Here is a 12,759-nt window from a genome sequence, read left to right as displayed (position 1 = left end):
GGTATAGGGAATGATTTAAACCATTAAATCATATTGTCATATTGTGGCTTGAACTTTGATAATGATAATATCAGGAACTAATACTAATAATGAAACCGATTATTCTTTTTTCTTTTTAATAACAGCTTTATTGAGCTACAATTCACATACTATACAATTCACCCACTTAATATGTACAATTTAGTGATTTTTAGTATATTCACATTTGTGTAACCATCACTACAATCTAATTTGAAAATATTTTCATCACCTCAGGAAAGAACCCTGAACCTATTAGCAGTCACTCCCCATCCCCCTTCCCTTCCCCCACTGGTTCTTCAGGCCTAGGCAATGATTAAACTACGTTCTCTCTAAGGATTTGCTAAATATCTGAGCAGTTGATGTAAATTCAGTCATACCGTATGTGGTCTTTTGTGACTGGCTCCTTTCCCTCAGCAGGAACTGATTTTTAATAATAATGAGCACAGATAGTTCAGTGTTTTTATCATAAGCTAAGCAGTTTACATTAATTCATTGAAATAGTACCTTGTGAAGTAGATACTCTTATTACCTCCATTTACAGACAAATTGAAGGCACAGACAAGTTTAAGTAACTTGCCAAATGTCACTGAGGTAGAAAGCAACTGAGCTAGGCTTCAAATCAAACCTGTATTAACGATTACCTAATGTTGCCTCCCAAATTGTAGCTCTTGGCCGGGCGCAGTGGCTCACGCATGTAATCCTAGCACTTTCGGAGGCCAAGGCAGGTGGATCACCTGAGGTCAGGAGTTTGAGACCAGCCTGACCAACATGGTGAATCCCCGGCTCTACTAAAAATACAAAAATTAGCCAGGCGTGGTGGTGCGCGTGTGTAATTCCAGCTCCTCAGGAGGCTGAGGCAGGAGAATCACTTCAACCCGGGAGGCGAAGGTTGCAGTGAGCTGAGGTCACGCCGTTGCACTCCAACCTAGTTGACAAGAGTGAAACTCTGTCTCAAAAAAAAGAAAAAGAAAAAAATTGTAGCTCCTGACAAGAGGTTAGAGGTTAGAAGGATAAAAACTATATTTATTCATTGTCAAACATTTTAGTGTCCAAAAGATTCAAAGCATTGCCCAGCCGTTTACTAGGTTAGAAAATGAAATTGCCTCTTTTAAATTATGTGTCTTCATTCTCCTTTTAATTCTAGGATGGCCCAGCTACTGTTCTCACTTCTGTGAAGAAGAAAGTGAAGAATGTGGGGATTTTCCTAAAGGTAGGAAGAAGATAGATAAGTAGTATAGGAAGTTTAGGATATAAAGAAGTTAAATAATATTGGCTAAAATAATTAAAATTTCATTTTTTGATTATGACTTTTTCCATAGAACGAAGATGAGGAAGAAGAGGAGGAGGAGAAAGATGAGGCAGAGGACCTTCTGGGAAGAGGTTCTCGGGCAGCATTACTTACAGAAAGAACAAGAGTAAGTTTACTATTTTAAATTACATTGATCTCAGCTGTCATATGGCTCACATGTTGTGATAAATTGGATTTTCCATTCACCAGAATGAAATGACTGCAGAAGAGAAGCGAAGAGCACATCAAAAAGAACTAGCGGCTCAACTCAATGAAGAAGCAAAGAGGCGATTGACTGAACAAAAGGGAGAACAGCAGATTCAGAAGTAAGAGTTTTCATTGAGGAGTGAGATCATCTGAGGGTTCTGTGTGACTGCAGAAATTTCTCAGTTGTTTTTTTATCCCACTCCAGAGCTCGCAAATCTAATGTGTCCTATAAAAACCCATCTCTGATGCCTAAGGAACCACATATTCGGGAAATGAAGATCTACATCGATAAGAAATATGAGACTGTGATAATGCCTGTGTTTGGCATTGCAACACCGTTTCACATTGCCACAATCAAGGTACTGACATTCAGTGCATCAGGTTTCATCCAAACTGTTTCTTAAAATAGTAATTGTATTTGCCATAAATAATCTGCATTCATCATGTCTCCCACTTTTGGCTCCTTCAGACTCTGTTCAGGTTACTGACATCCCTCTTGTCTTGTCATTCTCCTTCCTCTTCCAGTTTTTTTCACTTAGTAGAAAGCTAGTCTAGTCTAGAAACATAATTTGCCTATCTTTCTTTCAACTTCGTTTAATCATTGTTTAACTTGCAGTTGTATTCATCATACAAGGTACTTTAAGAATTCAGAGACTTTTTTGGGAAAAAGATACTTCATTATTAAAAAGATAAATTATGTAAATTTGTTAGATTTAGATTAAGGTTAAGAGTAGGCAATTTGTAACTCCTAACTTAATTTTAACATCTCTGTAACTACTAATCTCTAGGAAAGAAATCTGTTTACTTTTTATGCTTTTCCTTTGAACAGAATATAAGTATGTCCGTGGAAGGAGACTATACTTACTTGCGAATCAACTTTTATTGCCCAGGCAGTGCTCTGGGCAGGAATGAAGGCAACATCTTTCCTAACCCTGAAGCGACTTTTGTCAAGGAAATGTGAGTCCCCAAGAAAAGTCATACCCAGATTCATCTTGTCTGGAGTGGTACTCTCAGAAACATTTCATTGTCTATGCTGCATTTTCCCTACCTAGTAAATGTCAAAGCCTTCCTCATTGGTACTTGTTTCGGATTGCCTTCTTGACTTTGTACTATTTTCAGGATGGATCCCAATTTAGAATCTTCTTGAAGATACTATATATTTACTAAACATATTTTGAGCCTGGGTAATATAGTGAGACCTTGTCTCTACTGAAAAACAAAAAATTAACCAGGTGTGGTGGTGTGCGCCCGTCACCCAGCTACTCTGGAGGCTGAGGTGGGAGGATTCCTTGAGCCTGGGAGGTTGAGGCTGCAGTGAGCCCTGATCTTGCCTGTACTCCATCCAGCCTGAGCGACAGAACGAGACCTTGTCTCAAAAAAAATAATAATTATGAAAATAAGTGTTAAAAATAATATTTTGCAGTAGGATCTTCAAATGAGAAAACTGGTGCCACATTGGATTCTGTGATTTCATGGTGTGAAATCGGATAATTTGGGGATGTTATGCCAGATTGGAAAGAGGAAAAAAGAAGGAATGGGCATGCATGGCGGCTCACGCCTATAATCCCAGCACTTTGGGAGGCAGAGGCAGGCAGATTACTTGAGGCCAAGAGTTCAAGACCAGCCTGGTCAACGTGGCAAAACCCTGTATCTGCTAAAAATACAAAAACTAGCTGGGCATGGTGGTGTGTACCTGTAATCCCAGGTACTTGGAAGGCTGAGGTGGGAGGATGGCTTGAACCCAGGAGGCGAAGGTTGCAGTGAGCTAAGATTGGGCCACTGTACTCCAGCCTGGGTGACAGAGCCAGACCCTGTCTCAAAAAAAAAAAAAAGTAGAGATTAAGCTGGTTATAAGATAAAGTAAATCAGTACAATTTCCCTGGCCTGAAAAAGAAATGTCTATAAATGCTGCTGCTTTTCTACAGTACATACCGAGCGTCAAATATTAAGGCACCCGGAGAACAGACAGTACCAGCCTTGAACCTTCAGAATGCTTTCCGAATTATTAAAGAAGTACAGAAACGTTATAAAACTCGAGAAGCTGAAGAGAAAGAGAAGGAGGTGAGCCCGAACACAGACAAAACATTCTTACACAAAGAAGGACATGTATTTTTTGGAGACTTGTAAGGATATGTGACAATTAACATTAATTTTCATCTTGCTTAGGGCATTGTAAAACAAGACTCACTGGTGATCAATCTAAACCGGAGTAATCCCAAACTGAAAGATCTATACATTCGCCCAAATATTGCCCAAAAGAGGATGCAAGGCTCACTGGAGGCCCATGTCAATGGTATGGATGATCTCTCCTGTACCTAGGCTTTCTCTCCAGGGCACATTTGTTAGGAATGACAGATCAGATAATAAAGTATGACAAAGAGCCATCCGCTGGTGAGCTCAGCTGGTTAAAGCATGGTGCTAATAAAGTATGACAAGGAAATGCTGGGAGGAATCTACTTACACTGCTGTGTGGCCAGAAGGAAAGGAAAGCTCTATACAGTTGTTGATGTTTCCTCTGACCCTATGCAAATCAGCCAGAAGAGTTGCAGTGCCTTGTGGCGTAACTTAATTATACTGCTTGACATTTCTTCATTCTTTTCCCCAGGCTTCCGCTTCACATCTGTTCGAGGAGACAAAGTGGATATTTTGTACAATAATATTAAGCATGCTTTGTTCCAGCCCTGTGATGGAGAAATGATTATTGTCTTGCACTTTCACCTCAAGGTATACCTTTCCACTTAACTAGCTGTGAGCTCTTGGGCAAGACACTTCATTTCTCTCAGCTTCTTTCCTATAAAATAGTGATGAAAGGGCTGGGCGCGGTGGCTCATGCCCATAATCCCAGCACTTTGGGAGGCCGAGGTGGGTGGATCACCTGAGGTTGGGAGTTTGACACCAGCCTGACCAACATGGTGAAACCCCGTCTCTACTAAAAATACAAAAATTAGCCAGGCGTAGTGGCCAGCACCTGTAGTCCCAGCTACTCGAGAAGCTGAGGCAGGAAAATCGCTTGAACCTGGGAGGCGGAAATTGCAGTGAGCCGAGATCGCACCATTGTACTCCAGCCTGGGCGACAGCATGTGAAAAACAAAAAACAAAAACGAAAGTAATGAAAAAATCACCTCTCACTTAAGAACATTTAAGAGGATTAAATAAAATAATGCCTCTAAAGGTCACAAGGCCTGGCATCTAGAAGGTGCTCATAAGCATGTTTGTTCCTTTGGTGTGTTATATGATGGCCAGCAAATGTTTTATACGAGATCTCCAGATTTCTCTTTCTAAAACAAAAAGGTTTTGCTTTAGATAAGATTTGTTACCAACATGATTTCCAAAGTTCCTGTAATAAGTAGGAGCACAGCACTTTTTCAAATGTACACTGTTTCACATTCTCAAGCATCATTATTTATGATGACACCAGGGATGGTTTAATTATTTTTGCATGCATGCTGTGGAGGCCCAAGTTTGGATCACTGCCATTTCCATCACAGATACCTTTGTGTTTCTGACTACTGTCTTCTCTCTGTTTTATGCCGACAGAATGCCATCATGTTTGGGAAGAAGCGGCACACGGATGTGCAGTTCTACACAGAAGTGGGAGAGATAACCACGGACTTGGGGAAACATCAGCATATGCATGACCGAGATGACCTCTATGCTGAGCAGGTTTGTGAAATTTAGTATTGTATTTGCAGGATAGTCAGGGAGGATGAGGCCAAATCCAAGCTCAGGGATTGTATTTTATAAACAACCTGGGCCGGCGTGGTGACTCAGGCCTGTAATCCCAGCACTTTGGGAGGCCAACATGGGCAGATCACCTGAGGGTCAGGAGTTCGAGACCAGCCTGGCCAATGTGGTGAAACCCCGTCTGTATTAAAAATACATAAATTAGCTGGGTATGGTGGTGTGCACCTGTAGTCCCAGCTAGTCGGGAGGCTAAGGCAGGATAATCACTTGAACCCAAGAGGCAGAGGTTGCAGTGAGCCAAGATAGCGCCACTGCACTCCAGCCTGGGCGACAGAGTGAGACTCCATCTCAAAAAATAAATAAATAGCCGGGTGCAGTGGCTCACGCCTGTAATCCCAGCACTTTGGGAGGCCGAGGCAGGCAGATCACGAGGTCAGGAGATCGAGACCATCCTGGCTAACACGGTGAAACGCTGTCTCTACTAAAAATACAAAAAAATTAGCCGGGTGTAGTGGCGGACTCCTGTAGTCCCAGCTACTCGGGAGGCTGAGGCAGGAGAATGGCATGAACCCAGGAGGCAGAGGTTGTGGGCCGAGATCGCGCCACTGCACTCCAGCCTGGGCGACTAGCGAGACTCCGTCTCCAAAAATAAATAAATAAATAAATAAACAACCCTGAATCTGTTTGTGCAGAGCAACTCAAGTATCTGCTGAGATAGGGTATTAGAATAGTTTAGTCTTAGGTTGCAGACTCAGCTTGACAGTTAATGGCATGGTGGCCTTAAATAAGGTGTATGTACATGTTTCATAGTTAAGAGAATGAAGGACAACAGAAGCACTTCAGGGATGATCTGTGCAGCAAACCACCATGGCACACGTTTACCTATGTAACAAACCTGCACATCCTGCCCATGTACTCCTGAACTTAAAAGTTGGAATTTTTTTTTAAAGCACAAAAGCACTTCAGACTTTTTGAGGGGAGGTACTGTTAACAAATGTGATGGCTATATTTGATATTTTTTTCTTCTACAGATGGAACGAGAAATGAGGCACAAACTGAAAACAGCCTTTAAAAATTTCATTGAGAAAGTAGAGGCTCTAACTAAGGAGGAACTGGAATTTGAAGTGCCTTTTAGGGACTTGGGGTAACATATCTTCTTTTTGGCCTGAAGTTTCACCGGTCTGTCTTTTGGTACAATAAATTATTCTTCCTTTAATAATAATTTAACATATCGTATCCTTTTTTCCTATGACTAATAATCTTTGAGACATCCATTTCTTCTTGAAAATGTTTAAGGGTTTAGGTGAGTGGCTAACTCTTAAAGAGGCTTCCTCTGGATGAGTCTCCAGTGAGTATGCTGGAGCTGTTTGGAATGGGGAGAGGGAAGAAGTGTGTCTGTTGTGGTAGGAGCAGTCTCTCTCGTGATGAGCTCAGTCTTAAAAGTTTCTCTCTTCCAGATTTAACGGAGCTCCCTATAGGAGTACCTGCCTCCTTCAGCCCACTAGTAGTGCGCTGGTAAATGCTACGGAATGGGTGAGTGTTTCTTACCTTCTTTTAAAGTCTCTTCAGGGCAGGCATGATGGCTCACACCTGTAATCCCAGCACAATTAGAGGCCAAGGTGGGAGGATCACTTGAGGCCAGCAACTCAAGACCAGTCTGGGCAACATAGCAAGAACCTATCTCTCTTTTTTTATTTTTTATTTTTTAAGATAATGTATTTTTAAATAGTTTATTTTAAATGGTTCCTTCACATAGTTTCCTTGAGTTTATTCTCCTTGAGGGATGATTTTTGTATCTTGCAGATCCTTTTTCTGTGGCTTCTTAGTATGTTGTACTGCCTCAGTCTTTCAAAAAAAAACCCAAAAAACAGCTTAGTTATCTTTTATCTAGTGATTTAGATCATGAAAGTTATTTGAAATATTATTGCTTTGGGGGAAATACTTATATGCTAATGATTCCGTTTCTCCCTGACAGCCACCTTTTGTGGTGACATTGGATGAGGTAGAGCTGATCCACTTTGAGCGGGTGCAGTTTCACCTGAAGAACTTTGATATGGTAATCGTCTACAAGGACTACAGCAAGAAAGTGACCATGATCAACGCCATTCCTGTAGCCTCTCTTGACCCCATCAAGGAATGGTTGAAGTAAGTAAATCGCTCAAGCGATCCTCCCACCTCGGTCTCCCAACGTACCGGGATTACAGGCACAAGCCACTGCACCCAGTCAATGTAGAGCATATTTACAATAGCTTTTGAAGCATCCTTTTCTGCTCTTCACCCATTATCTTTATATTTTCTACATATTTTGTAGTGGTAGTGGTGGTGGTGGTTGTTTGAGACAGGGTCTCACTGTGTTGGCCCAGTCTCAAGTGTAGTGGTGCAGTCACAGCTCACTGCATCCTCAAACTCTTGGATTCAGGCAACCTTCCTGCATCAGCATCCCAAGTAGCTGGGATTACAGGCATGTGCTACCACACCCAGCCAATTTTTTTACTAGAGACGAGGTTATTCTAGGATGCAGTCAAGTTAGTTGGATTCTATTTGATCTTTCAAGGCTTGTTCTCAAATGTCTATTAGTGTGGATTTAGAACAGCCTTTAAAAGTTTCACTCAAAAACTTCCGAGTAATTGGCCTTACTACAAGGCAATACTCTTCAGAGTCTGCCTGATGCCCTGTGGATTGTGAGATCTCTCTGCTGAAGCTTGTGGAAAGGTGGTGGAAATAAATCCACTAGAACACGATTTATTTCTAGTTCTGTGTGAGATTGGGAGTTGTCTGGCCTACTGCTTTCCAGTGCTTCTTTATGCAGTTCCAGTTTTCTCATGAATGTGTACATCATCGCTCCACCAAAGACTTGAGGGGACCCCTCTGCAGATCTGTGGAGCTTTCTCTCTGGGAAACTCTTCCTTCCTGTACTCTTCTCCACAAATTCTAGCTGTCTCAGTCTTCCCAAATCCTACTTTTTCTCTGCATAGCAGATTAGGAATTGCCTCTAGACAGAAAACTAGGGCAAATGTTCAATTAATCCTTGTTTGTTTCCTTCTTTCAGGGATTATGGTCTTGTGCTGTTTTTTATCCAGTGCCTGAAAACTGTTGTTTCATATTTTGTTTTGTAGTTGTTTAAGGTGGGAAAGTAAATCTAGTCATTGTTACTCCATCATGGCTGGAAGCAGAAGTTTCCGTGTATATTGTCTAAAGTCGATTTATGCCAGTGGTTCTCAGGCAGATTTTATGGTTGTTTGTTGTTATCCTTGCTATTGTCATTTCTTTGATTTTTTTCTTCTTACCCACTCTTAACTGATTCAGCCCTCCTCAACAGAAGTGAGTAAGAGAAAGTCATTTGAACATTGTCTAAATACAGGGCACTTTAGGTACTGGGAAAAAAATTTATTCCTACCTTCATACAGATTTTGCATCAAATAAACAACACATAGGAAAGCAGTGGAAGGTTGAAGAAGAAAGGCTAGGGCCATTGAAAATTGTCCCTGTTTCTTTTTTTTTTTTTTTTTTTTTTAATTATTATTTTTTTGAGACAGAGTCTCACTCTGTTGCCCAGGCTGGAGTGCAGTGGCACGATCTCGGGTCACTGCAACCTCCACCTCCCAGGTTCAAGCGATTCTCCTGCTTCAGCCTCCCAAGTAGCTGGGACTACAGGCGCGTGCTACCATGCCCGGCTAATTTTTTGTATTTTTAGTAGAGATGGGGTTTCACCGTGTTAGCCAGGATGGTCTCAATCTCCTGACCTCGTGATCCGCCTGCCTTGGCCTCCCAAAGTGCTGGGATTACAGGCGTGAGCCACCACACCCGGCCGAAAATTGTCCCTATTTCTTAACCATAGTAGTGAAAAACAGAATCACAGAAGTGGTTATGAGTTAAGACTACTTGGAAATAAGAATGGAATCAGTGACAGAGAGGGAAAAGCATGGGTGAATAGGAGAGAAGACTAAGTGAAGAATAGGGAAATTGGTGTTTAAGGAAGAAAATGGGAGAGGATGAGCTCAAACTCAGGTGAAGGAGAAAGCTTGTTTCGGTTGGAATGCTGGTCTGTTGTGAGGGCTAGTGCTCTAGGAGATCAAATAGCAGCCATTGGGACATGCTCTGGTGGCATAGTGCAAAGAATATCTGCTCCCAGGCAGGGTGCGGTGGCTCACACCTGTAATCCAGCACTTTGGGAGGCTGAGGCAGGTTATTCACCTGAAGTCAGGAGTTCTAGACCAGCCTGACCAACATGGCAAAACCCTGTCTCTACTAAAAATACAAAAATTAGCCAGGCATGGTGGCATGCGCCTGTAATCCCAGGTACTCGGGAGGCTGAGGCAGGAGAATCACTTGAACCTAGGAGGCAGAGGTTGCAGTGAGCCAAGATTGTGCCACTGCACTCCAGCCTGGGCAACAGAGCAAGGCTCTGTCTCAAAAAAAAAAAAAAGAAAGAATATCTGGAAAATACAGAAGATTGATTTGACTTTGTCATGTCATTTCTCTTAGTTCCTGCGACCTGAAGTACACAGAAGGAGTACAGTCCCTCAACTGGACTAAAATCATGAAGACCATTGTTGATGACCCTGAGGGCTTCTTCGAACAAGGTGGCTGGTCTTTCCTGGAGCCTGAGGGTGAGGTGCGTGAGTGTGGGGTTTCTTTTCTGGTACACAGTGTTGCCCGCTATCATTTGGTCAGTTAGAAGTAGTACATAAGGGACTAGGCTATCTGGGAGAAGCTCTAAACACCACTTGATATCATTGTTTCTTCAAATTGATAAATTGATTGGGCAGTGGTAACTAACTCCTGACAAGATTTCTTGGAAACTACAAAAACTTTTCCTCAATGAGTTTCTTAGCATTTAGGGAAAAATCCTTCAGGGCATTTTGCAAAAATTATTTTTTAAAAAATGGTCCACTTAACGTTTGTGTGATACATAAATACAGAAAGTCTTTCTGTTAATTTCCCTGGGTAAGGAAGGCTAACATGAATTTTTCAGAAATGTAATAATACATAATAATAGTAAAATAATAATTGCACCTGACCACTAATTTTAAACAAGTCATTTTATCTTTTGATCCCTCAGATTTTTTTGCTCTTGTTTTCTTCATGTAAATACTGGTATACTATGTGGGCTGAATTAATTCATTAAGTTAATAAGGTAAATGTCAAAAAAAATCAGTATTATGCTCTAACTCACCAGGGGAGTGATGCTGAAGAAGGGGATTCAGAGTCTGAAATTGAAGATGAGACTTTTAATCCTTCAGAAGATGACTATGAAGAGGAAGAGGAGGACAGTGATGAAGATTATTCATCAGAAGCAGAAGAGTCAGGTTAGTCTTATAGAGCAAAGTTCGTCCTGGCTTCCTAATCTAATGTCATTTCTGAAAACTACTTTTTTTAGACTAAGAACTCTGTCATTCCATTCTGTTCCCGCATGATGACTAATGCTTAATTAATTTTCTTCCAGACTATTCTAAGGAGTCATTGGGTAGTGAAGAAGAGAGTGGAAAGGATTGGGATGAACTGGAGGAAGAAGCCCGAAAAGGTTTTTAAAAATGTGTTGTTTTTATTTATTCATTTGTCTACACACAAATTTCCAACACATTTCAATATTTTGAGGTGTTAGTATTGATGGCGTAATGAAAGTAACAAAAGAACATTATAAAAGTGATTTGGAGCCACAGGTACAACTTCATTGACTGAAGGAGAAAATGAGGTGTGGAATGTGTCCATACTCTCCAGTGGGCAGTGCTCTGCCAAACTGGATGCTGTTTTCATCTGCGCAAGCCTCCATCTTTCCTATAGCCATGATAGCCACATATTCATGTAATACTCAAGAATTAGCCTACTCAGTTTCCAAACCTAAATCCTATAATACTTTAATTTTCTAGGCTTCTTCCAGGTTAGGCATGTCTTTATAATGCTAATCTAGTTACTCTGAAGCCAAACCCCAAACAAACGTTTAAAGCTTAAAAGGAAATAAATATTAACTGCTGTGTTCCAAGCATTGGGAATAGGTACTTTTCATAGGTTACCTTATTTAACCCTTAAATAATTCTCCCTTTTGTAAATAAACCAAGGTTCAGAAAGTACTTGCCCAATATTAAAACTTGGGTCTGATTCCAAAGTGTATTCTCTGTATTACCTCATGCTATCCAGTAATATTAGGTACCTAAAGCTTACCTATCGCTAACTAATCATGCGTCTTCTATTTAGCGGACCGAGAAAGTCGTTACGAGGAAGAAGAAGAACAAAGTCGAAGTATGAGCCGGAAGAGGAAGGCATCTGTGCACAGTTCGGGCCGTGGCTCTAACCGTGGTTCCAGACACAGCTCTGCACCCCCCAAGAAAAAGAGGAAGTAACTTCTGAACTTTGGCCCTGAGCTCCATTCTTCCTCCAGCCAACCCCTGAAAATTTTACATGACATAGAAACTGTATTTTTCCTTTTGTTTTCATTTGACGTTTTGCCATTTGTGTTTATGGGTTTAGGGGGCCATTTGTGTGGACCAATCTACTCGGGGAATTCCAGGCCCACCAGGACACGTGCCAATGGCCCCATTCAGATGGCAAGGGAGGAGGTGTTCTTGAAGACAGGAGGAGGCTCCCGCTGTTAATAAATATTGTTTCATTCTTCTCTCTTCCTGTCACCTTCTGCCAGGACATCGATGGCTTCTGACATCTTATTATTTGGTGTCTCAAAGCTGTATTTCCAAGACAGTGGTGACCCTGTAATTAAGGTGACCCTTAATTACCCGTATCATGACCAGCACATTCAATCCTCCAACCCACCCTACTGCCATGACCTTCCTCACATCTCTTAAGTTTTATCTTTGCAATACTCAAGGTTCTTGGAAATTTGCTGATGGTTGTGATAAACCATACAACTTGAGCTAGTGAGGCAGATTGGGCTGGTGCCTTCGTCTGAGTTTTCCTGCTTTCCTGCCTCATGCAGATTCTGAGGTATATCTGCTGCCTTGGAAGACATAAGAAGCAGTGATACTCCCTGGCTCGGTTATTTTCTCCATACAATGCACACATGGTACAATGATAGAAGGCAAAATTGCCACTGTCTTCTTTTTTTCTCATATATCTAAGGAAGATATATCAGGTTGTGCCTCATGTACCGCTTCTAGTGAAATGTAGAGGAAGGCTCAAAGGAGTCAACATTTAGATCTGGAAGGGACAAGTCATGCCTTGGGCCTAGAATACCCTGACGAGAAAAGAGAAGAGGAAGGGAGGCCATATCTACAACACAGCCTCTCAGCACTGCTGCTCCTTATTTTAACTTTGTCTTGCATTGTCCTGTATTTATCACAGTTTCTGTTGAACAGCTTTTCAAGTATTTGGGGAGTTTATCTTGCCATCCTCCCCTTCTGGTTCTCTGCACCCACCTGTCCCACTGCAGTTCCTTCCGTGCTCTGTGACTTAAGAAGGGGGGAGGGGTCCCGGATTTTATGTTTGTTTGTTTTTTCTCCTTAGCAGTAGGACTTGATATTTTCAATTTTGGAAGAACTAAAAGATGAATAAACTGGGTTTTTTTTTTGTTGTTGTTTGTTTTTGTAAATTCACTTGTGACCATT

The 12,759-nt window shown here is 41.5% G+C and overlaps 1 protein-coding gene across 1 annotated transcript in view; it reads left to right on the top strand.

The window, feature by feature from the left end:
• Nucleotides 1-12,725, top strand: part of SUPT16H (SPT16 homolog, facilitates chromatin remodeling subunit) — a 32,207-nt gene extending 19,482 nt beyond the window's left edge. Inside the window, exons 11-26 of the mRNA XM_063715498.1 lie at nt 1,166-1,231; nt 1,341-1,436; nt 1,520-1,635; nt 1,722-1,875; nt 2,346-2,473; nt 3,442-3,577; nt 3,683-3,809; nt 4,122-4,240; nt 5,054-5,179; nt 6,232-6,344; nt 6,658-6,733; nt 7,176-7,345; nt 9,686-9,815; nt 10,380-10,509; nt 10,647-10,724; nt 11,396-12,725. Of these exons, the coding sequence (XP_063571568.1) occupies nt 1,166-1,231; nt 1,341-1,436; nt 1,520-1,635; nt 1,722-1,875; nt 2,346-2,473; nt 3,442-3,577; nt 3,683-3,809; nt 4,122-4,240; nt 5,054-5,179; nt 6,232-6,344; nt 6,658-6,733; nt 7,176-7,345; nt 9,686-9,815; nt 10,380-10,509; nt 10,647-10,724; nt 11,396-11,541 (1,911 nt within the window). The 3' untranslated portion in view covers nt 11,542-12,725. The remainder of the gene's footprint in view (nt 1-1,165; nt 1,232-1,340; nt 1,437-1,519; nt 1,636-1,721; nt 1,876-2,345; nt 2,474-3,441; nt 3,578-3,682; nt 3,810-4,121; nt 4,241-5,053; nt 5,180-6,231; nt 6,345-6,657; nt 6,734-7,175; nt 7,346-9,685; nt 9,816-10,379; nt 10,510-10,646; nt 10,725-11,395) is intronic.
• Nucleotides 12,726-12,759: the final 34 nt, after the last annotated feature.

This window comes from Pongo abelii, chromosome 15 (assembly GCF_028885655.2).
Source record: "Pongo abelii isolate AG06213 chromosome 15, NHGRI_mPonAbe1-v2.0_pri, whole genome shotgun sequence".
In the NCBI taxonomy this organism is placed as follows: domain Eukaryota; kingdom Metazoa; phylum Chordata; class Mammalia; order Primates; family Hominidae; genus Pongo; species Pongo abelii.
Note: the sequence above shows the minus strand (reverse complement) of the source record. Positions and strands in the feature narration are given on the sequence as shown.